Raw genomic sequence first — 23,623 nt, 5'->3', positions numbered from 1 at the left:
CCAGTGATCAAATTAGTCATGACTTCAGAATGTTGCCAAAGTTTTTGCTCATAAATTAACCTATCTAAACAGGTTTTTATTTTAGAAGGACCTACAGTTTTTAAGAGCCGTCAAGTTACTTTTCTGGGAAAGGGCATGCTGAGGATCAAGCACACATCTCCATAAGTTATATGTGTATATACACGAGTTACCTTCACAGAGCTTAGAATATAACTTGAAAAACAGTGAAAACCATGTAATTTGCTTTTCATTTGATCTGGGACACTTACTTAAACATTTTTTCTGTTTCCTTATATGAAGAATTTGCCAACAGAGAAAGGAAGCCCTGACCAATCAACAATCTAATAGCTTACTTTCCTTCAAACACAGGTACTCTGTGTGGAAGTCCTGGAGTCATGGCATTCTAATAAATTCTAAATATGTTCTGTGACTATAGAGGTAGTGGCACTGCTGTTTTCAAATATATATAATAACATGCAGCAAAATTCAACTCCCCTAAGATACCAATAACTAGGCAATTAACTAATTCCCTTGGTACCCCCTTACTACCTTAAGAGGTGGTTTGGGTACAAATTACTGATAGCTTTGAAATTCCATGATATCATTATCTGTGTGGGAAAAACAAAGGAATCATCAGATACTCCCCATACAGGAAATCCCTAAAAAGCTAATACACAGTGCAGTATGGAGTCCAGATGAAAACAAGTTCAGCTCTAAAAGATTCAGTTTATAAATGTGTTTAACAAGTCCAAGATGTAGCAGGTGTGAGTGTTGGATCTCAGTTGGCTTTTAGACAATTTTAAAGTTGAAAAGGGAACCAGAGCTATTTCCCAGTATAAAATCCAAGAGTAAGGAAAAAGCTAGAGAAGCAAAATGGAGTACAGAGGTTGCAGGAGAAAAGGAAGCAGAAGAGACACTTAAAAATGAGGCAGAGAACACAAGAAGCAGATCTCAAACAACCCCAGGCCAGGATATAATAGAATTGTGAAGACAACAGCACAACTCTTCAGCCATGAAGATACAAAGAAAACTAGTCTGTCTCAAGTCTACTGCCTAAAGGCACATGAAATCTATTTTACTTGAAAAAGTAAACAATAGCAAAGCATTTCCAATGACTCTCATACAAAATTACCAGAAGAAAAAAAAAGATTAAATTCCATAATGAATGTAAGCACAGTCTATAAAAGATATGACCAAAAGAAAAAAAACAAAATAGTAATTAGAAAAATTAAGTGCCTGGATAAAAGGTTTAATGGGAGAGATGATTCAGAAAACAATTAGACAACAATCATTTCAGAAATGAAACTGAACTAGAAAAGCCTAAGAATGAGTAAGTATCATGGAAATGAGCATTAAAAACAATAAAGGTTTAAAAGACAAAGTATAAAAACTTTATAAAAACAAGGTGTCCATCTTGGGCATCTACCCTGAGCATCATAACCCAGGATATGATGAGGATACCTGCTCAGTCATGTTCATCTCTGCACTATTTACAATAGCCAAGTGATGGAAATAACCCAGATGCCCTACTGCAGATGAATGTGATATATATATATATATATATATATATATATATATATATAAATGGAATTCTACAAAGTCAACAGACAAGATAAAATAATGAAAATAATGGCATTCACTGGGAAGCAAATGAAGCTAGAGCGAATCATGTTGAGTGAGATAAGTCAAGATCAAAGGAACAAAAGGTGCATGGTATCCTCTATATGTGGACATTAGATCCAAACAATATAAGAGCGATGACTCAATATTTGGGTACCCAAGGTTATGGACATGATCTTGAAGATATAAACCTGACTACATAGACATAAAAATCTATGATAGTCTATATACTCTATAGACATGTTTTATTACATAGACTAATTTGTATCTATGACATACAAACCCCCAGTTTAATTTTAATTATGTTCTAAAGTCTATGTGCCAGTGATTGTATATAGATTCCCTTCTTGAATACTTGTTAAACATGACATTTGAAATATGATGTAAAAATCAGTGTTAATAAAAAAAATAAGGTGTCCAAAGGAGTAGTGACAGGTTAAAGGTCAGCAAAAAGGATCCAATGCACAAATTATTGAAGAGAAAAAAACTCCTATATCAGTGAAATAAATTAGACATTGAGAAAAAAAGAATGATGAAGAAATTACCACTGGGAAAATATTTAAATTTACCTAAAAATAATAAAAATAACCTACTGATTGAATATATTTTATTTCTTGGATAAAGTCTCATAATGACTAATACAAGTTAGTCATCTTTAAAACTATTCTGTTGTTTTTTTTAAAAAGAAATATATATTGGATATGCAGACAACTCTTAGTCATATAAATATGAGAAGAAACCAACCAAACAAAAAAACAATCATAGTCCATCAGACATCAAAAGCAATGCCTTACATAGGAATGATGTATCCTTTAAGATGGTTAAAAATATTGGAGTCATGGAGAGTATATTTGGCCAAAACGATCATTAAGTAATTAGGGCATAGGGTTATAACAAATCAGGAAGAATTATTTAGATTAATATTTCCAGAGGAATCAGGCTAAAATTAGAGCTCAAACAAAAAGAGAGAAGTAAAACAGAATTAGAACTGAAACAAAGGGAAAATTAATGATGTTATAGCTTTGAGTGATAAATGCTTCAGACAATTCACAGCTATACAAAAAATGAACACAACTTTAAAAAAATATAGAGAGAAGTGCGCCAGGCTCAGTGGCTCACGCCTGTTATCCTATGTACTCAAGAGGCTGAGATCTGAGGATAACAGTTTGAAGCTATTCTGGATAAGAATGTCTGTGAGACTTACCGTAAATCATCTACCCAAACTCCAGAAATTAATGTGTAACTTAAGTGGTAGAACACTAGCACAAATTTTTAAAAAGCTTAGAACTAGTCTTGAGAAAAAAGATTAAAAAGCTCAGGGACAGCACCCATGTCATCAGTTCGAGCCCCAGGATTGGCACATACACATACAAAATAAGTATACACCTTTTATTTACATTTGTCACTAAGCCCCACTGCTTTAATATATTGAAATATGAAAGAAAGCCAAAACAATGAAGTCCAAAATATGAACTGGAACTATAAGTACTAACCATTTTTTTTTTTTCAGGGAAGGGAAAGGGAAAGGGAAAGGGAAAGGAATTAAATCCTAGCTGGTAAAGGTCTATAAACATGAATGCCCCTAACACCCAGAATGAGATTCTAAACCTGTTTCCTGACAGCAATCAGCACTTCTTGGAGTAATGGCAGACTCTAGGCTAGAAAGACCCAAGAGTAGCTGAGGTTATGATGTAAGTAGATCAGAGAGTAAAGGGTAGCAACAAGCAACCCTTGGAGAAGCACCCCAACAGTCTTTTGCTAATGGTTTAAACGGCAGCATCAAGTAAAGTGATAACTAATGTTCTGACATATATCACTTACACTAACTGACTATTGGAAAATGCTAGAGATTCTTTGAAAGCTAAAACTAAAGGGGAGTCAGGTATTTAGCTTCTTTTCCATTCTTCCTATATGATCCATACTATACAGTATTCAAGTTGTTGAAAGGGAACATTTTAATAAAAATCCAACTAATAAGTAGACAATTAGAAAAAACCCTCAAAATGATAGTCAGCTAGCAGCAAACATTTACAACCTCAATCAACAATTTAAAAAATGATCACTGTGACTAATAAATCATAGGAAGAGCATGGCAGTGAGAAAAGTACACAATGTCACCTCCGGAACAATCTTGCCAGACAAAACTAAACAAAACATGGCACCTGAGTGTAATCAGTTCTTCAGATCTAAATGGCAATTACAAAGAACACAAGGGACAGGAGGAGTGTTAGATGACACCATGTGGAAAGCCAGCAATACTCCTCAGAGGAGGGGCAAGCAACTCGACTTCTTCAAGTAAAAACATTTTCCAAGGAAATTCCAGGAAGCAGGGCTTGTAAAGTGAAGGTGATTTAGGACATAAACAAAAGAAAATACCCTCCCCCCTCTCTCTCTTTCTCTCTGTCCATATATATATATACATATATATTCATACTTTAAGGAAATTATTGTTATTTAAAAGATAAATGTGATTGTATTGCTGCAATTTATTTTTCAGAGGGTCGTATCTTTTAGAGAAATAGACTGACAATTTAATTCAAAATAATGTGGGCTCTGTGGTTGGTGGGGATCCAGACTGAATAAATTTGTTCACACTTGGATACATCGATTTAAGTTGATACATACACTGAGTTTATATTATCTTTGTATTTTTATGTATAATAACATTGTTGATGAGAAATATATAAAAGTTGCTTTTACCCACTTGACAATGAAGGTAGAAAAAGAATTGTTTTGGCTATTAAGATTGGTAGTATAGAGTTTTCCAGGTCTTTTGAAATAGACTTCATAATGGTAAGTGCTCAAATAAGAAATTCAACCAAATTATCTATGAAATCTAAGTCATCGAGTATCTCATTGGAACCTGTTGTAAAAATATTACAAAATCTTTATCTGAGGTTTATTGTCCTTAGAAAGGATAATGCATAGTTTTTATTCCACCTTCCTAATTAGTAATTTAAGCATATGTTCAGCATTTAACTCTAAATGTTTGCCTTTTCCCTAAGCTCTAAGACAGCTGTCCAAAATTTGAATGCCAGAAAACATTTAAATATCAACATCTGTTGAATTATGTTAATTCAGTGTAATATAATTGGGCATGAGTTAGAATTGATCAGAAGTTTATGAACTAAACAAAGGTAAATTCCCAACAATACCTTGGTATACAAACAAAATCACTAAGGAGGAGTGAGGAAAATTATTTACTTATAAAGAGGAAAGGTAAAAGGAAAAGTATTGGTTGTAAAATGATTGATAGTTTAAAGAAAATTCTAACTCTCTGGGACACTATCTTGCTTTTTTAAAGTTGATCTATAATCAAAAGGCAAATGGGTACCAAGACATGTGAAAGGGTATCAATGTATGTGAATTAATGCACCTTCTATCTGGCAAATATCATGTAACCCTTTTACTAATTACAATAAAAAATGCAAAAAAAAGGCAATGAATATTGGCTAAATGGATGATAGTTAAATGTTTAATATTTGAATATTTTGCATATTAATATAGCTTCAGGTGTATTTATATATGTATTAAGAGTTTTAAATATTTAAGAGTTAATGCAGTATCATTCTATACATATTCAATAGTATTTTAAAATTGAAAGTATTTTCAATGTGGCAAATTATACATTTATTCTGGGATTAAAGGATACAAACTGTCAAGTAGCAGCTGTTTATTATTTCACTTATTTCAATAATAAGTTTTACAGTAAGTTACTTAATAAATTAGGCTGCTTATTTGTTTTAGGAAATATTCTGGTACACAGACTCAAACATACACACACACCAACACACACACCCTGGATTATTTTACTTATTTCAATAATAACTTTTACAGTAATTTACTTAATAAATTAGGCTGCTTATTGTTTTAGGAAATATTCTGGTACACAGACTCAAACATACACACACACCAACACACACACCCTGGATTATTTTACTTATTTCAATAATAACTTTTACAGTAATTTACTTAATAAATTAGGCTGCTTATTGTTTTAGGAAATATTCTGGTACACAGACTCAAACATACACACACACACACACACCCTGGATTAACCAATCCCCAAATGTCCCAGTAATGAAGTTATAACGAAGCCGCAGTAGTGATACAAGCTGTTGTTATGGCCCTGCAGGTGGACCTTAATCGCTTCCTAGGAGAGCATCTCTGGGAGTAAAAGGTTACTTTCGTGTCCATAGCCATTCAATCACAGGACCAATTTGGAGTGCTAACTGTGAAACTGACACCTGTCCTTAAAGAAATGAACTTTAGACTACACATACTTTAGGGAGGTCTCTGGGACAGTGTGACCACAGGCCAAATTCAGCTGTATCCCAGAGTTGAGATGCTGTGCAAATATCTAGCAATTTAAAATACCTGATTCATCTGTGAAAGAAAGAGGGGATCTAACTAATCAGTTGCACTAAGAACTAGCTGACTTTTTAAAATGTATTTGGCACACACTGGATATATTACTTATTCCCACATAGAAAATTCCTTTTGCTTTCTATGTGGGGGTGTGTGTGTGTGTGTGTGTGTGTGTGTGTGTGTGTGTGTGTGTGTGTGTGTTAAACTGGAAAGCAATATGTCAAAACTCAAATTGGCTGGTTGCTAATTTATTTAGCATAATCACAACTTAAAATAATCCTCTGTAGTAATTAATTTAAGATCCTGGCAAGGAAGAATTTTCAGGATGCCAAAAGGACAGGAGGCTTGAGAACTGGCAATTTGAGGACAGTGTGGTTTTATAAAATATCATAATTCGGTCATACAGTATAAAATGGATTAATTAAATCCCTTAACAACCATTTTATGTTGTATATGTGTTATGTTTCCAATTATTCTAAGTATCTCTGTACCTAGAAGTTATTTGAATGTTTTAATTAGAATATATATATAATTAATGTATTCCAATTAAACACATGGAATACATACATTCTAGTTAAAAGGAATATATGAATATTTTTCTATAAGCTCATTCATGCATACATAAGAATGAGTTAAAATAATTTAAGAGGTCATTTTCTACCAGATTGGTTAAGTAAATTTATTTATAACCATGAAATCTAATGTTAGTTTTAAGTCTGGAAACAAAATCATAAAGTACTAGAAATTTTTACACAATTAAAATGAAGCATCATTTACTTCTGTTGATATTTAATTTTGTTACTTAATTTCTGGGAAAAGCAACATTAAACAAGTCTGATCCATGTCATTATGCAGTACTCTAATGAACAGTTATCCTCTTTCAATTTATTAACAGCTGTTCAAAATGTAGTAATTAATAGTTTCATTTATTTTTGGCAAACCTGCAAAATGAAGGATCATTTTGTATCTGTTGTAAATTAAGTCTCCTTTTCCAAACAACAAATGAGACAGAATGGGGGAGAGTAAAAGAAATCCTTGAACACCTTTGGATCATTAGATCAAATAAAAACATCTTTAGCAAAATGCAGAGTATTGTAGTATTGTACCATTATATGATACAATATATGTGTTCTCTATGTCAATAGGAATATTCTTTTTATCTTGATGGAGCAAGGCTGACAAGAATGTATGTGCTTATATGTGTATGCCCACATTCATGCTTGTGAACTGCTGGGATTTGCTTTGTTTCTATTTGCTTTGTTGCTATTATCATTGTGTTTTTCACTTTAGGAGATTTTTTTTTTAAAACTATTACGTAAGCAAGAGGACAACAAAATAAAGTGCATTTCTTCCTTCTCAGTAATAGATCAAAAAATGAAAGTACACGGTACTCAAGTGTTATCAAACCTTTTGACCCTAAGTAGATGAAAAGAGAGGGCAACAAGCACATCCTAAAATCATAAATCCTACTACAGAGATCCTGGAAATTTTCCCCAAGGAGCTGTGGGTGAAATCCTCTATATTCCAGAGACTACAGCCATAACTGCATAGCCCTCTCTTTGTTCAGAGCTGTGTGGGAAATGCCCTCTTTAAGAGCATGTTATAGTAGCACACTTTAAAATCTCAGCTTTGAGTCACTAACAGCAGACCACATGTGCATTTATCTTTTCTTACTTGCTTGGTCTATTGTGGCAGTAAATGATCCTACAATTTATTGATTTAATGCATTACAGTTCTCTTCCCTAACCTTTATGTTTTTCTGTAAGTTGAAAAAGGAAAGTGCAGGCAGTCATCCAAAAGGGTTAAGAAAAGTCAAGATAATATTAAAAATACTATGAAACAAAATGGATTTCAAGAGAGGAATAGAGAGTAATGCATATAAATAAGGAAGGTGAAGAATTTTCATCTTGTATTTAATAAAGCTTAACAAAAATTAAACTTGAGTCATTCCTTACATTTATCTTACCTTCTTCAAATTGCCCAGTGCCTAACAGACCTAGTAGTTTTATAGAATGAAGAAAATAAAATTTACGCAGCAGTCACAAAAAAGAATATATATGAGAAGAGGGTCCAAAAAACAAGAATAATTTTTAGATTAAGGCACAGTACTATACTCGTAATGTCAATACTGGCAAAACTGAGGCAGGGAGACCTTGAGTTTAAGGCCAGTCTGGGTTACAGTATGACCCTATCTAAACTAATCAACCAACCAACCCAATAAACAAACAAACAAACAAGGTGGCATTGGCTGGGATGCAGCTCTCTGTCCCTAGTTGTTGTTTAATTACGCACTGAAAATATCTTGTAAGTGAAAAGTATTAAACAATATTTAAAAGAACATTTAGGTTATAATATTGAAAAAGGTAAAATGCACACATAAATTGTCTTGGAATATTTCTGGAGATTTAAAATTTCTGGAGATAGACAGTTTACATATACACATTTAAATATATATTAAAAATTAGAGGATTATATAAGATGCCCCAACAGTTAAATAATAGAACAAGTATTGAAGATTAAAGACACTGTAATAGTGACATTAAAATCCTGAGTCCAAATGACTTCAAACTAAAACTCAGTTTTCAGCTAAATCAGTCAATGTGAAACAAGGATAAAAAAAAAAAAAAAACAAACATCTTCAGACAAATCCTGTTTTCCTTCTCAGAAGCTCAAAAGAAATTTGTGGAGAGGCGCAGGAAAGAAATGTCTCAGCTCCAACACCAGGATGAGAAGGAAGAGCTATGGACTTACATTAGAAGTGTAGCAGGTATGAGGGCAAAGTTCAGAACAGAGATGGGAAAGGTGGGTTTCAGAAGAAAACTACCAAGAGAAGGAGGAGTTGTACTAAAGGGGAGAAATGTTAATTAGGATAAATGTATCGGGGTGGAGGGCAAATGAAAACTCAATGTTGTCAAAGTCCAACAGTCACACAGAGGTGAATAATGTTTACATGCATAATCATAGCAGTGAAAATAATGCATATTTACTTGGTCCTTTTTTAATGTGAAGAATTTTCCAGTTTGTATCTTCACATTTTGAAGACTTGATTTTTATTTGGATGAGCAACAAAACAAAACAAAGCAAGATGAAATGATAGTAACATAACGTAGAAACAATCGTAAAAACACTTTTAAAAGACTATTCCTTTCTCTCTCTCTCCATATATGTTATTACAATACAATATATGTATTACTCATAAGATCCATGTAACATTTAAATTTGGAGGAAAAGGGTAATTCGACTTTATCTTAAAAAAGCTCTAAAATGATGGAAGATAGTAATGTTTTCTTCTAAAAACTCATCCTGCAATTTTCACTAGCTTTAAATAATCTACATAAAATAGCATCTTTTGTATTCATCATTAGCACTCCTGAAACAGATTCTGATAAACAATACATAAGATATTTAAAGTGGCATGTTAGAACCGATAGTAACCCAAACTACAATTCACAACGTACCTCATTAGTACTGGAAAAACCTGGCCCACAATGTAATGGTGAGAATGAATTGTGATTTTGAATGGTTTACCTGCTAGCAGTTTTCACAGAACAGTTTTTCTTGTGTCCTCTTTCGGCTCGGTTATCTCTCAGGAGCTGATGGTATGTAGAAGTGTTCAGACAATGTTGCAGAAACAAAAACAATTTTTCATTGTGGAATATATTGTCAGAGATACTAATTTCTTGTCTTCTATTACCTTTACTTTTACTACTTTCTCTGAGAGTAAAGACTATTACATCTTTTCTGAAGATGACACTGTTACTGTGGCAAAGTGTCAGAAGTTGGCAATTCCATCAATACAGTAAACTGACATAGTACATAACCCTGGAGCTAGAAGTCTAGAACTTACATCTGTTTCTGGTCCCTGGAGTAGCCCTGGAGGAAGTAATGACCTCTAGGACTACATTCATTAAGTATGAAGTTTCAGTCTGTTACTTGGGCTGATATGAAAGAGCTAATACTATTTTGTGGACAATTAACGGCCTACTGTAGTAAAGGAGTGCACTTAAAACATTGCATTTCAATGAAATTACTGGCTTGGAAATACATAATTAGAAAAAATGTTTGTTTGACTGCCTCATAAAAATGGGATCCCATCCACCTCCCTTCAAACTTGTTTTGGCCTAACTGGAAATAAAGAAAAAAACCAAGTAGACAATACTCCACTGTGTTCACTCAAACTGTAGCTTATCTTATGCATACAGATTTATATAGAGACTGGGCTAAAAAATGAACTGAATTATGAGAAATTATCTCTGTAAAAACAGAAGCTTCAAAATAATGCAAGACAGAGCTGGGTTCTAATCCCAGCTCTGCCAGTAACAAGTCACTAGGCTTCAATAATAGCTTTTTACAGTAGGTTTAGTGTGTGACCTTAGGTAAAATAGTTAACCTTTCTCAGCTCTAGTTTCTACCTGTAAAATAGAGATAAAATAATATTGACTGGTAAGGCTGCTGTGAGTATTAAGTAAGATAAGCAATGTAAAATGCTTAGTGCTATAAGATTGGAACTTATAGGAAATGCTGAGAATATGGTATCCATGTTACAATTATGATTATGATTAAAATTAATTTGCCTGGTTGTCAGTTGGTATAGTCTGACTAGCTTCAATGACTTTACATGAAGGATAACTGCTGTCCACTGTTCAATAACTTCATTTAGAACCAGTTTGTCAACAAGAACAGACATTAGGTCGTTAAGAACACTGGTAGAAAGAATGTCATAACTAATACATATATCTTCAGTTTTTACTTGCTTTCCATCCCAACTGCCACCACCATCTAGTCTAGACCATCTTTTTTTTATCGCATATACCACCTTCCTTGTCTCTAACCTTGTGTCTGGCTAATCCATTCTTTATATTGTAACCAATGAACTTTCTCAAGCTACCTGATTTTATCTTGGGCAAGCCTTTCATCATCTTTTCTATATGATTGTATCTGTAAGTTCATAATTCATTATTCACCCATGTGTCACTGACCTAACCTCCATACCTATAAATGACATATAATCCCAGCCATACTGAACTTTCAATGTGGGGTATGTTGCATGCACTTGCTCATGACTGGCCCTTAGCTTTGATTACTCAACTTGTCTGCAACTCCAGAATTCAGAACTATGTCTGAACAATTTTTAGTACTCAATAAATATTTGTTGAATGAATGACTGAATGTATAAGTGATGTAATAAAATAGGGAGTATGATGTTATATGATATATAATTGCAGCCATGTTCCATGAGAAAATAGCAGCCATTACAAAATAATAAAGTATATAAAAAATGGCGGTTACTTTTCTGTATTTCAAGTCCATTTATCTTAAGTCCATTAATCTGAAAGTATTTCAATTTAGAAACAATATTATGAACACTAAGTTATTTAAAAAATAAAAATACTTTGGAATTTCCAAACCTAGGTTGCCTTAAAAAAATATACAGAGAGACATACAAACCAACACTTGTGACACAGATTGCTAGAAGGGAGATCTCTATCTTTGTTATAAGTAATCTTATGTAATTAATTTTGAATTTTGAAGATAAAAAATACCTTAACAGTTTTTCTAAGGTTTGGGTTAAAACAGTTCAAAGATCTCAAAATGCTACGAATAGTGTCCTGAAATAAAAAAAAAAAAGTATTCTTCGGTCTAGTTCAGAAAGTGCAACTCTAATGATGAAAATAAACATTAGGCTTGACCTAGGAGATTTAGATAACTCTCAGAGAGACACCATCTGATTAAATCTAAATGAGATAGCACATCTTTCTGAACTTCAATGCTGTGTTTTTTCATATTATAGGTATTTTTTTCCTTAAATTGATTTCTCTGGCCACCATATAAAACCAGCACTGTTACTGCAATAAAGGAATATATCTATGTAAAAAGCTATCCCTAAATTATCTTACTTTAGCAATGAAATTCCAAATTGGGTGTATCTTTGGAAAAATGTTTGTGCCAGTACAGGAGCTTGAATTCAGGGACTAGGCACTGTCTCTTAGCTTTTTCACTAAAGGTGGAGCTCGGACACTGGATCCACAGATACACTTCTGGGATTCTGGTGGCTCATTGGTTGACAATCTCATGGACTTTCCTGCCCAAACCCATGCTGAGTATCCTGAGTAGCTAGGATCACAGGGGTGAGTCACTGGTTCTAAATCCTGTGAAACTTTAAGATGTACCTGATATAAAGCTATAGACTCAGATCTCAGGGATATAAATCTAATAAGTTGATATATGAATGCAGATTATATAAAGAGCAACGTTGAAAAAATGTAGGATACTACAGAAAAAAGTACTTATATTTAAGAGATTCCTGACATATTTTCTTTTTAAAAAAATCAAGTTAAGACTTCCCAGTAAAAGAAACATGAATCCTTGATCCTGTTCCAATAGCAAGAGCAGCTTATCACATCTTGAGAAATTCTTCCTTCTTATCATTGGTAGCTTTTCTATTCAATGAATTCCTATCAGTGTCACAAGTGAGGTTCCTTTTAGGGTTCTGACTCAATAATGTCATGTCTGATTAAAAACAGAATTTCTGAATATGGTGCACAGTGCTTCTTACCTTCCAACTTTCAGATTGCTGGACTTAGGTCAAACGGAGGTACAATTCCCTTATTAGTGACCTGCAGGTGTATATTAAAAATGACGTGTGTAAGAATTACATTAAAATGCACAAATGCATTAACCTAGGCATACAACTTTTAAACTTGCTAAACTAAACCAGGAAGATGTGTTCTTTATGGACACTAGTTTTTATTATTCCAGAAAGGGATCCAAGAGTTTCTGTGGCTTTTTATGATCCTTTCACAAGATTATCCAAAGTCTCAACAGCAAGAGACAAAAGAGCAGGATTCCTCTCCTCACCAAGCAAGCACTCAAGCTCAAGAGTGTTTCAAATGGATTCCCTTTCAGATAACTCCTCAGTTATCTGCAAAATATTTCAAGTCTCTTCATGCTCATCTCATCTCTGATTTATGACTTATCCAGCACATGTAAAACTCAGCCAAAAATACAGAACTGTAATAATATACAGGGAGAAAGCCTCAGAAATTAAATAAACATGTGCACATCTATGCATACATATATGTGATTCATGTAGTTGCTTCTCCCTCCTTCCTCCTGTGACTTAATCTGACATATCTCTTTTATAATTCCTTCCATGGCTTTCTTACCAACATATTATAAGTACTGCTTCTAGGACCATGTTATGGGAAAAGATACGTTGGTTTTCAAACACAGCTCTATTCGTTAAAATAGAGAGTACCTAATGGACAATGGCTGACAGGTAAGGTAGTTAATGTGTAATGAAATGTATGATCTTAATGATGAATGGAAATGGGAATAGGATTAAGCATCAAAGATTAGCAAGAATCAAAAATTACAATTTGGAGGGGAAGAAGTGAGGATTGATTTTTAAAAGAAATGAGGCTAAAATTATTGTTTTATTTTGAGAAGTTAATGTGAGGAAAATAATGTGATTGTGCATGGTAAAAGTCATTCATTCAACAATATTTTGTGAGATTTTTACAATTTTCTTTGATTTTGAGTCTCACCACTTGTACCTAGGTTTCTAATAGTTTGCTATGATAAAGTTAGTTTTCAGTTGAAATAACATATGATTAGCCCGCAACACATAAATAATGTGTACTTATATGTACAGTTGACCCTAATTACACAGATTCTCCAATTGCTCTTTCATCTACTTATTAACATCTAGTCAATGAATAAATCCACCAGCCACTCTTCCATTGCTTTTGTAGTAATCCACAGACATGCATGGAAGGGTAAACTCTGTATTCACTAAAGTGAGGAGAGCTGGAGTGAAGGTCCACAACTGTGTGGTACTCAGTCTTCTCATTTCAGCTTCTCCACTGTGAACAGGTGGGAAATTCTGTCTTCTCTTGAGCATTATGTTTCTTTGTGATTTGTTTTCTGGGGGTAATTTCATTGGTTCAAATGCACAGGGTTTAAATTTCGGCCAGGTACATAAACTCGAGTTCACAGGAAAAAATGTGAGTGCATTATTTTAAGTCTTACTTCGGCATGAGTTACCGGGCTACTGGCTATGAGTTCAGTATTCATAAGCCAATGATCTATATATAAAATAAGGTCTCCTGAAATAGAAACAAACATGAATATCAGGGATATATATTGATTGGTTGATGAAGAAGTGATTGGAGTTGGAAAAGAAACTCATTCTGTCTTTTTCCAAGGAGTATTGTCCAGGAGTGAATGATTAAGTGTTTGAGCCTATTTTATACAATATAATACCACAGAATGAATGAAATACCTATATTTCTTAATGGATAATCTCACTAGTCAAGATAATAATCTGAACTGTTGCAACAAAGTTTAACTAAAAGTATGATTTGGGTCTGTTGGGGGTTGAACCCAGGGATTTGCACATGTTGGGTACATACTCTAACACTAATCTATACAGCAGTCTTAGCTATTAATTAATTTTTTATAACAGCGTAAGTTTGAGTAGAAGTCAAAGTTCCAATTGTACAATAAACCCTAACTTTATAACATCAGTTTGAAAGGTAAAAAAAGTATTACAGGGTAACAATGAGATTTAAAAAGATTACACTTTGGGATAAAGTATCTCTTTTATGCTAGGATATATAATATAGGTAGAAGAAGCAGAATTTTATTGTAAGAATTCTATGTCGAGGGATATATATATATATATATATATATATATTTTTTTTTTTTTTTTTTGCCAGTCCTGGGCTTGAGCTCAGGGCCTGAGCACTGTCCTTGGACTTTCTCAAAACTAGAGCTCTACCACTTGAGCCTCAGCCCAGGTACCGAGGAATCGAACCTGGGTCTTTGTGCATAATAGGCAAGCACTCTACCACTAGGCCAAACTCCTGGCCCCGGGATATATAATTTTTGCATTCTAGATAACAAGATAATCACATCACAGTGCAGTTTCCAAGCTTATAGGAATAGCAGGAATATATTTTATATTGATATAAGAAGTATATTTAAAAGGGAAAATCACTCATGGAAAATGATTAGATAACAAAAATCACCACAAATGAATTTGAATTCCCAACACATTTTTCTTTTATTAAGCTCTTAAGTTTTATGGAATAAATAAGACAAAAGAAATATAGTACAGATTATAATGACACACATGACCCTTCCTTTTGTAAATCAAGGGAACTATGGTTGTTGAATCCAACTATGAAGATACTACAGATTGGCAATAAGAGTAGGGTAAGCGATTACCATTTCTAAACATAAGCTTATCTTTATTACCTACTTTCCCTTTCTACCTCTCAAACTGTCTTCATGGATTTGGGGTTTATCACTTCCATGTATTTTAAAAGTGTACCTTATTATGTATCATCCAATAAAAAAATAACTCATCATATATAATGAACAAAATATCCATGCAAAAATTCAAAGCCTAAAATGTATATGCATTAAAGCTTCTCATAATATAAGCCCTAAGTTGCATTAGCATGGTACACAGAGAGAAGTAATACATTCAAAAGACAAAGGGACTAAGATGACTTATTCTATATGTAAAGACAACTTAAATGAATGTCAAGTTCTTGAGAAACCAACAAATGATTGTATTGTCATGGACACCAAGAAGAGATTTAAATAATTCATTTACAGATAGAACATAAATGAAGAAGAAATGATTGCCAAATTCTACATGTACATAAAATGTTCATACATTGATCTTATATTTAATAAAAATTTCTTTCCAAAGCACTTCCCTCCCTCAATTCAGTGTAGTGAAATTTCTAAGCCTTTCCATGAAGTCAGTCGTGTGACTCAGGAATGCAGTAGTTTGGGAAAACTCTAGTGTTGAGACAATTTATTTGTCAGTGTGTGAAGTCCTGATACCATTAACTCCTTTAAAAATAAGCTGGGGATTTATTTATAGCCTTTTTCTCATAAAGCTGACCTACTACCCTAAAGGGAAATAGATAAATATTTGAAAGAGACTGACTGCTCTTTGGATGAGAATATTCCTTACCTGGCCATGCTCTGTCCTAGCCCCAGGGCTAAACCAATGGCTGTGGAGGAAAGAGAAGAAATGTTAGTGGCTGAAAAGTACTTGCTCTCCAATTTGAATATGCTCACCAGACTGATTTGCCACTAGCAATGCAGCTTTAAATATGCTTTATTTTAATGGATATTTCATGTAATTCTAGACTTACACCAATTTTGACAGAAATGTAAGAGTGCTTATAACCCAGTAATTTTCAATTTAATAAGCAAACTGAGTTAGAATTACATTTCCATTTAATTATGTTAACATAAACTGCTGGAACTGTATTCATTTTATGAATCAATTCTGGTTATAAAAACCTACAAATGCTATCATTTACCACAACTTAATTATAGCATCATTACAACAAATTACGACCTTTTGATTACTGGCCTCAAAAACAACAAAAACAACAACAACAAAAAACCCAAAAAAACCCCAAACACCTAAAACTACCAGATTATTCTCTTGTGAAGTTTTGCTCCTAGAAACAGTGCAAAAAGCCCTGGATTAAAAATCTACACCAGTAGTCAAATGTACCTCAGATTCACTTCCTTTTAGTTACAGAGCCAGGAATCTGGCTGAGAATAAGTTCACAAATAAAAGATACAGATGTCACTGAACGATCAAAGGCATCCCATCTCTTTCTGCCCAGACCCCTGCATACTGCTACAGCTGCCCCTGGGGCTCTGAATTCAGTCCTGGCACTAGCCTTCCATTAGGGGTTACTGACTTCACTGGAAGCATTCTGTATAAAAACAAATGGCTGCCGGGCACAGTGGCTCATGCCTGTAATCCTAGTTATTCAGGAGGCTGAGATCTGAAAATCAAGGTTCAAAGCCAGCCCAGGCACAAAAGGACCTGAGACGTTTATCTCCATTAACATCTAGAAAGCAGGAAGTAGGGCTTGGCTCAAGGGTAGGATGGTAGCCTTGAGCTGAAGAGCTCCAGGACAGCGCCCAGCCAAGTTCAAGCCCCATGACCCACACAATACACAAAACTAAAAACAAAAAAAACAAACAAATGGACCACTATTTTAGAAAATAACATTGTTATTACTGTTGGTGTTATTAATTTTTCTTCTAGAATAATACTAAGTATCTTTAGTAAGCATCTTTATAAGGGATATACTATATCCTATTCTCATAAAACCTTTAGGAGATTATGTTCATGTTCTAGTTTTGGTATTTGCTTCCTTCTACCACTATAACAAGGCATGGATTTTACACCGGAAAGGCACATTTCCTGGTATCCCCCCACCTTCCCCCAACTTCTCTGCGGCAATAAAAATTAGAATAAATGGCTTTAAATGGCTCCGACTCTATGCTCTTCTACATGTCTTTGCATCCCTGAAACAATTCTCAAGCTCATAGATGGCGGTGCTCCCTGGCAGGGCAGATTCCATAGACAATGTGAGAATGGAGACTTCCTGATGTTACAAAATGGTGTCTGGATTAAGCGCTAGTTGATTATTCATTATACATTGCTATTTTATTATGGATTATATCTTTTGTTTTGAAGAAAAATACTCTTAAAAATAAACTGCACACTTCAGTTTAAAAAGTCTTTCATAAAAAAGATTAAAAACTGCAGCAACTTCTCCCATTCCAATGAATGAGATTAAGTGGTATTTAAATGCATCATATGCAATTTAATAATCTTTCTGTATGTTACATAAATACTTTAGAAGTACTCTGAATGAGAAGGGACTGTTTTTATGTTTATTCTATAGATAAAAATTAGAACATGTGTGAGCTAAAACCAAAGGAATCCCAGAAAATTAAAGGTGACATTGATCAAGGCTGTCTGTCTAACAGTTCAATCTAGAGTAAAAGCTGATCCCCCTATGAAACAAACAATAGGTGCTAGATTTCAATGTATAAACGTATCCCAATGAACATAACATTTAATCCAGGCAAATTTTGCTTTAAGCCAACTTGATATTTATACAAGATAAAATAAGGGGTGAATATTTGCGTTATAAAAGAATTCATCCTAGGGTTGTAATAAGTCACTGATGTGCATTTAAAGTAAGTTTGATTTACATATAATTCTTTTTTTGTCTATACAAAAATCACATTTTAATACCTTTTATTGTAACCAAACAAAACACAAAACTTCACTTGAAGCATTTCAATCATCTAAATACCTGACACTTATAAAGATCAGATTCACACTTATTTACTCATTTCCAAAATAACTTTTTCCCTGAATGCCACTGGTAGGGGTTCAACTTTTTCACTCTATCCTACATATAATTCTCCATGTAAAAAAAATCTTTTATATATGAAATAAAAGCAAACTATAAAGGTTAATCAAAAATCAAGTAATAGATCATATTTATCTTGATTTAGAATTATAAATGGTTGAGAAAGGTGGCAGAGAAAACAATTGTGGAACCATTTAAAAAGCACAAAAAGGAGGGCTGAGTTATCAAAACAAGCCTATTTTACCTTACACATAGTTTCTATGAGTTAGTCTTATGTTTTTACACATCTTCACATCTATATGTTTTAAAAAGGTAACAGAATTCAATACAAATTTTGGAAAATACAGGAACAGACTAAACGAAATGAATTCTAGGATTTGGAAACAAGAGGTCTACCTTTGTGATTGTTGTTCTTAATGTACTATTTATTAGTACCGGTTCTTTCTTTTTTTTTTTTTTCTCTACTTATGGTTAATCTCATGTGGCTACTGCATCTGACTTTGTTACCTGGTGTATTATATATCTGTTTATTTGTTTATTTTAAATAGGGAAGGGAAGAGGGACAATAATATGATCTGGAGGGGAAAAAGGGAGGAAAAGGAGGACAAAAACATGAGAAGGGGTATCAAGATTTGAGAAATAATGTACCCAATACCTGACGAATATAACTGTAACCCCTCTATACAATATCCCAACAATAAAATACAATAAAAAATTCGGAACTTAATTTTTACTTAGAAAAGATAGTAACTTCCCTGTTCTAGCTGAATGAAGACTCTTGTCACTTTTTATGTGGTTCTCTAGTAAAATTAATGACTATCTGCTTTATCTGTGCTAAATATTTCCTACTAAAATAACATATATTAATGATTGGACTTTATGTCTTCCAAGGAAATAATTACTAGATAGTATCTTAAATAGTATAAAATTAAGGGTTATTTTATTTTAAAAATTACATTTTCTTAACTATAGGATTTTAGAAAAATTGTGGTAGTAAGGATCACATCAAGGACATCATGAATGACCTTTTAGCCAAATCAGTTCATATGTTCAGTGACTAAAGTTGTTCTTAGCATCTACATTTAATTTCTGTACATTTCAGAGTTCAGAAACCCTTTTCACACAAATTGATAAATTAACATAAAAAGAATAAATGGAAATAAAAGCCACTTTGCTATGTGAACTGTGAGTTTTATACCAAATATCATACAGCCTCTCTAGATTAAGAAGTCCGGTTATTCATCTACTACTAAAAAAAAGAATTAGTAACTGTGTGTCTGATTTGCAAAGTGCTTTATAATATAGTCAACTAATTCTGTCCTTCAAAAAGGACACAATACCATGGTGAGATGTCAAATGTCAAAGTATGATTAGGATGGGTGGAGATGAGGATTCTTTTTTTTCTTTCCTAAAAAGGCAGAGAGGTAATTGTGGGGAAAATTTAAAAAGCTGATGAGTTTCAGGAAACAAGTTTATAGGCAGAAGCAAAGAGTCAGGATTCTGACTTGCCTGAAACTACTGGTGAACATGATTCCTTGGGAAATCAACTGTATATTCCAAGGGCAAGCATACCTTGATTTTTCTACTATGAGATGCTGGAAATGTATCAGACTAGAGAGCAGACTGAGAGAAGGGCAAAAAACTGCAAGAGCCCAGTTAGTACAGCTAGAGTATGGGGAAGCACACAACTAAAATTATCTCTATCTGCCTAACCTGTACACTAAGTGTACATCTTCTTTTGTTAAACAACACACACATATACACGTTCTATTCTAAGGTACTGTTAGTTATATCTTCTGTTAATTGCATCCAGTATAATCTAATAAGCAAACTTTTTTAGAAAAACAATCAAATAATAGTAAGGGGGATAGGAAGTGCAGGTGACAAAGATGGTTGACTAGAAGTGCTTAATGCTGAACAATGTCATGAATATTTGTACATATATATCACATAATGCTTGTATTTCAAATTCATCACAAACATAAAATACTTAAACTTCTTCACTTAAAGTTTGGGCATGGATTCATGTTTAACTGCGCTTGCACTAGTACCATTAGTGTATTCCATTGATTTTTTTAAAAGATAGGTAAAGACTAAACCATCTTTATTAGCAATAGCTGCCACTCTTTCTAAAGAAACAGATAAAATAACAGATAAAATAACTGAACAAAATTGTACAAATACCATGAGCACTCACTCATGATGAGAATCTGGGGAAAAGTGAACCATCCTCTTGTTACTGACTGGACCAGGACTGGGAACCTGTGGAGACATATATATACACACACACATATATATATATATATTTTTTTTTAAGTCAAAGATTGATTTGCAGAAAGACAGATGATAGGGATGCAATTGATGGAACCAACACCATTCACATTCATCCTCCAATCCAAGACAAAAACAGCATAGACCAAAAGAATCATCTAATTCATGGTAAAAATGTCCTGATGCCAGGACTTAAAGGCTGTTTGAAAAGTATCTTTACAATAGTGTAAACATTATTCTTAAGAAACAGATAAGTGATTCATTTGCAAATATTGTCCTGCACCTGTATTTAATTTGATGCTGAAAAGGGCTTGATAGAGCAGTGGATACTCCTATGGGCCACTGTATTTGTAGTTAATTCCTAAAAATAAGTAATGTATCTTATAATGAAAAACTTCAAATGCACACAATAATTTTGGTCAATAAAGCATTGTTATATTATAGTTTTTCCAGAGTCACAAGCTATATATTTACACTGAATGAAAAATAAGTGTACTTATTGGTATAACATACAATATAATTTTTAAACAAAATTAGAAATCCAACACAAAAATTCAAATAATTCCTTGATATAAGCTACACTCATTTTTAAAGAGAACAGAAAGTTCTCAAAGTGAACTAAAAAAAGCACCAAGCACAAATGAATCTACCATCACAAATGGAAGGCATGAAGCTACAGTAAAACTTTAAGATAAGCTCTTTCATAACAGCCACAGCTACTTAGGAAATACCATTTAAATAGAAGAGAATAAAAATGAAGGATAAGGCAGTAATATATTTCTAAAAGTAACATTTTTAAGAATCTTATTTCTTCTTGTATTTCATGGGTAACATAGATGCCAGCATACACTCAGGTATTCCAAGAAATGTAAATATTGCAAATGCACGGACAATGACATTGATAACGGTTGGCTGGAACAGCCTAGGTAAATGTGGCTTAACTCTAGACCACATCCAGCATTCGCCTCAGAATGTGGTTTTCATGCTACTCCAGTGGGCATCCCAGGAATGCAGTAATCCATTTTCTACAGTGGGGCTATGAGAAAAGTCGACTGTGCCTATGTCATGCTTTGTTAGAGGTTCATGATCACATTATCTCATGGTGGACCTGACACTTTTATTCAGTTTACAGTATGTTCTATGTACAGGCAACTTATTTCCTTTGCCAGGGCTGCTGACAACCTTTTCCACACTATATTAATCTTGTTTACTGACTTTATCTTGCTACAAATATCAGAAAACTGAACTTTTTATCTCAGAGAAAAAATAAACGTGTTGACAGAAGCAGAAGCTATTTTCAGGACTAAAATTGCTTGTTTACCTGAAGCTATACTTATGGAAAAATGTTTTGAGTCTTGCTCTGGCTTAAAGTACATAATCTGAAATTTAATAAACAAAGGAATTTCACATACACTCATGTGATAAATTGTCTGATGAGAACAACAGAACTGAATAAAACAGAATTTAGAACTAATTTATATCGTAATACAAATGTAAGCTTTCAATCTAGTCAGAAATAATCACACTATGAATTTCTCAGAAATTACATGAGTATAAAACACTGTAAGTTCAATTCAATTTTCAGCAAATAATGCACAAAAGATTTACAGTATCAAATGTAGACATTTAAATTATTTTACATATTTATCGAGTAATGGGATTAAAAAAATAGAAGCAAATATCTTTCTTAGTTAGTTCAAGTCAATTTATGTTTTACATTTAAAGAATACTCTTATTGTAGACTTCTCAAAAAAATAAAATATAGCATTGTTGATATACAGTTATGATGGTGTTTACTGGTCACTGGTCAGTCTCAGGAGAAGAATAATATTACCATTGAAACATAGTCCTACTTTAATGACTAGACATGCTTATCAAAGTTCTAAGAATAATATAGTCAGTAGAGAATTCAGCCGTGAAAATCAAATGGTAGACTGAAGCTAGAGTAGATTTTAAACTTTAAAACACTTTTTTTTTGTTGTTTCTTTTTCCTTTGAGGCAAGATCTTACAATATCACCCTGGTGGGTTCTATATGATTTCTTGAACTCATAATCCCCTTATATACTGCTGAAATTACAGGTGTGTTCCAACACGTTTAACCTTCTGAGCAGACAACTTCGAAGTACATTAGGTTTGAAGAACTACATTTAAAGAATTGATAGTAGTTGTTTTATGATCAAGTATGGGAAAAAAGAGAGAGAGGGGGAGAGAAAATGAAGGATTAGGTATTGAAGCTCAGTGGCAGATCATAAGCAAATTATGGTTCAAATACCAGGTCAAAGTACTGATTTCTAGTAAATAATTAAGAATAGTAAGAGTTTTATTCCCCCAAACCACCCTTCTAGTAATTCCAGAAAAAGATAGGAATAAATCACAAACTTTTAAAAAGTCACATCACCTTCAGTAGCTAGCAAAGTATCTATAGTGGTTTATATATATATATTTCATTAAATGACAGAAGGAACAGGCATTTTGGGTCTTCCTGAGAATTAGTATTTTCTCAACCCAATTCTTGTTATCATTAAAACTCCAGGGATAATTATTTATATAATTAGCCAATATCAAGTGATGGTAATCTTAGATACCATGTTACATGCGCTTAATTTTTATCATTCATTTGCTACACATTATTTACTATACTAACAATAATTACAATCCTAAAGCAGGAAAGAATACTTCTTTCATTACTTATGCATACTATACAATTTTTATTTTTTGGCCAATAGTAGGAATTGAACTTGAGGCCTGTGTGCCCTGAACTCTTTTGCTCCAAGATGGTGCTTAGGACCAGAGCATGGCCTACTGGTAGAGTGCTTGAGTGCTTTCCTAGCATGCATCAAGCCCTGAGTTCGATTCCTAAGTATCATATACACAGAAAAAGCTCCAAGTGGCACTCTGGCTCAAGTGGCAGAGAGCTAGCTTTGAGCAAAAAGTGTCCAAGGACAGTGCCCAGGCCCTGAGTTCAAGTCCCAGAACTGGCCCAAAAAAAAGTGAATATAACTGTAACCCCTCTATACATTACAATAAAAATTTAAAATAAAAATAAAAAAATAAAAAAATGGCACTCTACCACTTTGAGCCACAACATCACTTCCTACTATACAAATTTTTAAAAAGTGAACAAAACTTCAAAGCCAGGTAAAAT

General features: G+C 33.4%; 1 protein-coding gene across 1 annotated transcript in view; it reads right to left on the bottom strand.

The window, feature by feature from the left end:
- Gpatch2 (G-patch domain containing 2) overlaps positions 1-23,623 on the bottom strand; it is a 134,043-nt gene that overhangs the window by 18,697 nt on the left and 91,723 nt on the right. The window contains exons 6-8 of the mRNA XM_090341188.1: positions 20,404-20,468; positions 15,983-16,022; positions 9,517-9,581 (exon numbers count right to left, since the gene is read on the bottom strand). Of these exons, the coding sequence (XP_090197314.1) occupies positions 9,517-9,581; positions 15,983-16,022; positions 20,404-20,468 (170 nt within the window). The remainder of the gene's footprint in view (positions 1-9,516; positions 9,582-15,982; positions 16,023-20,403; positions 20,469-23,623) is intronic.

Source organism: Megascapheus bottae, chromosome 10, assembly GCF_031878675.1.
Source record: "Megascapheus bottae isolate mThoBot1 chromosome 10, mThoBot2.hap1, whole genome shotgun sequence".
Taxonomy (NCBI): Eukaryota; Metazoa; Chordata; class Mammalia; order Rodentia; family Geomyidae; genus Megascapheus; species Megascapheus bottae.
Note: the sequence above shows the minus strand (reverse complement) of the source record. Positions and strands in the feature narration are given on the sequence as shown.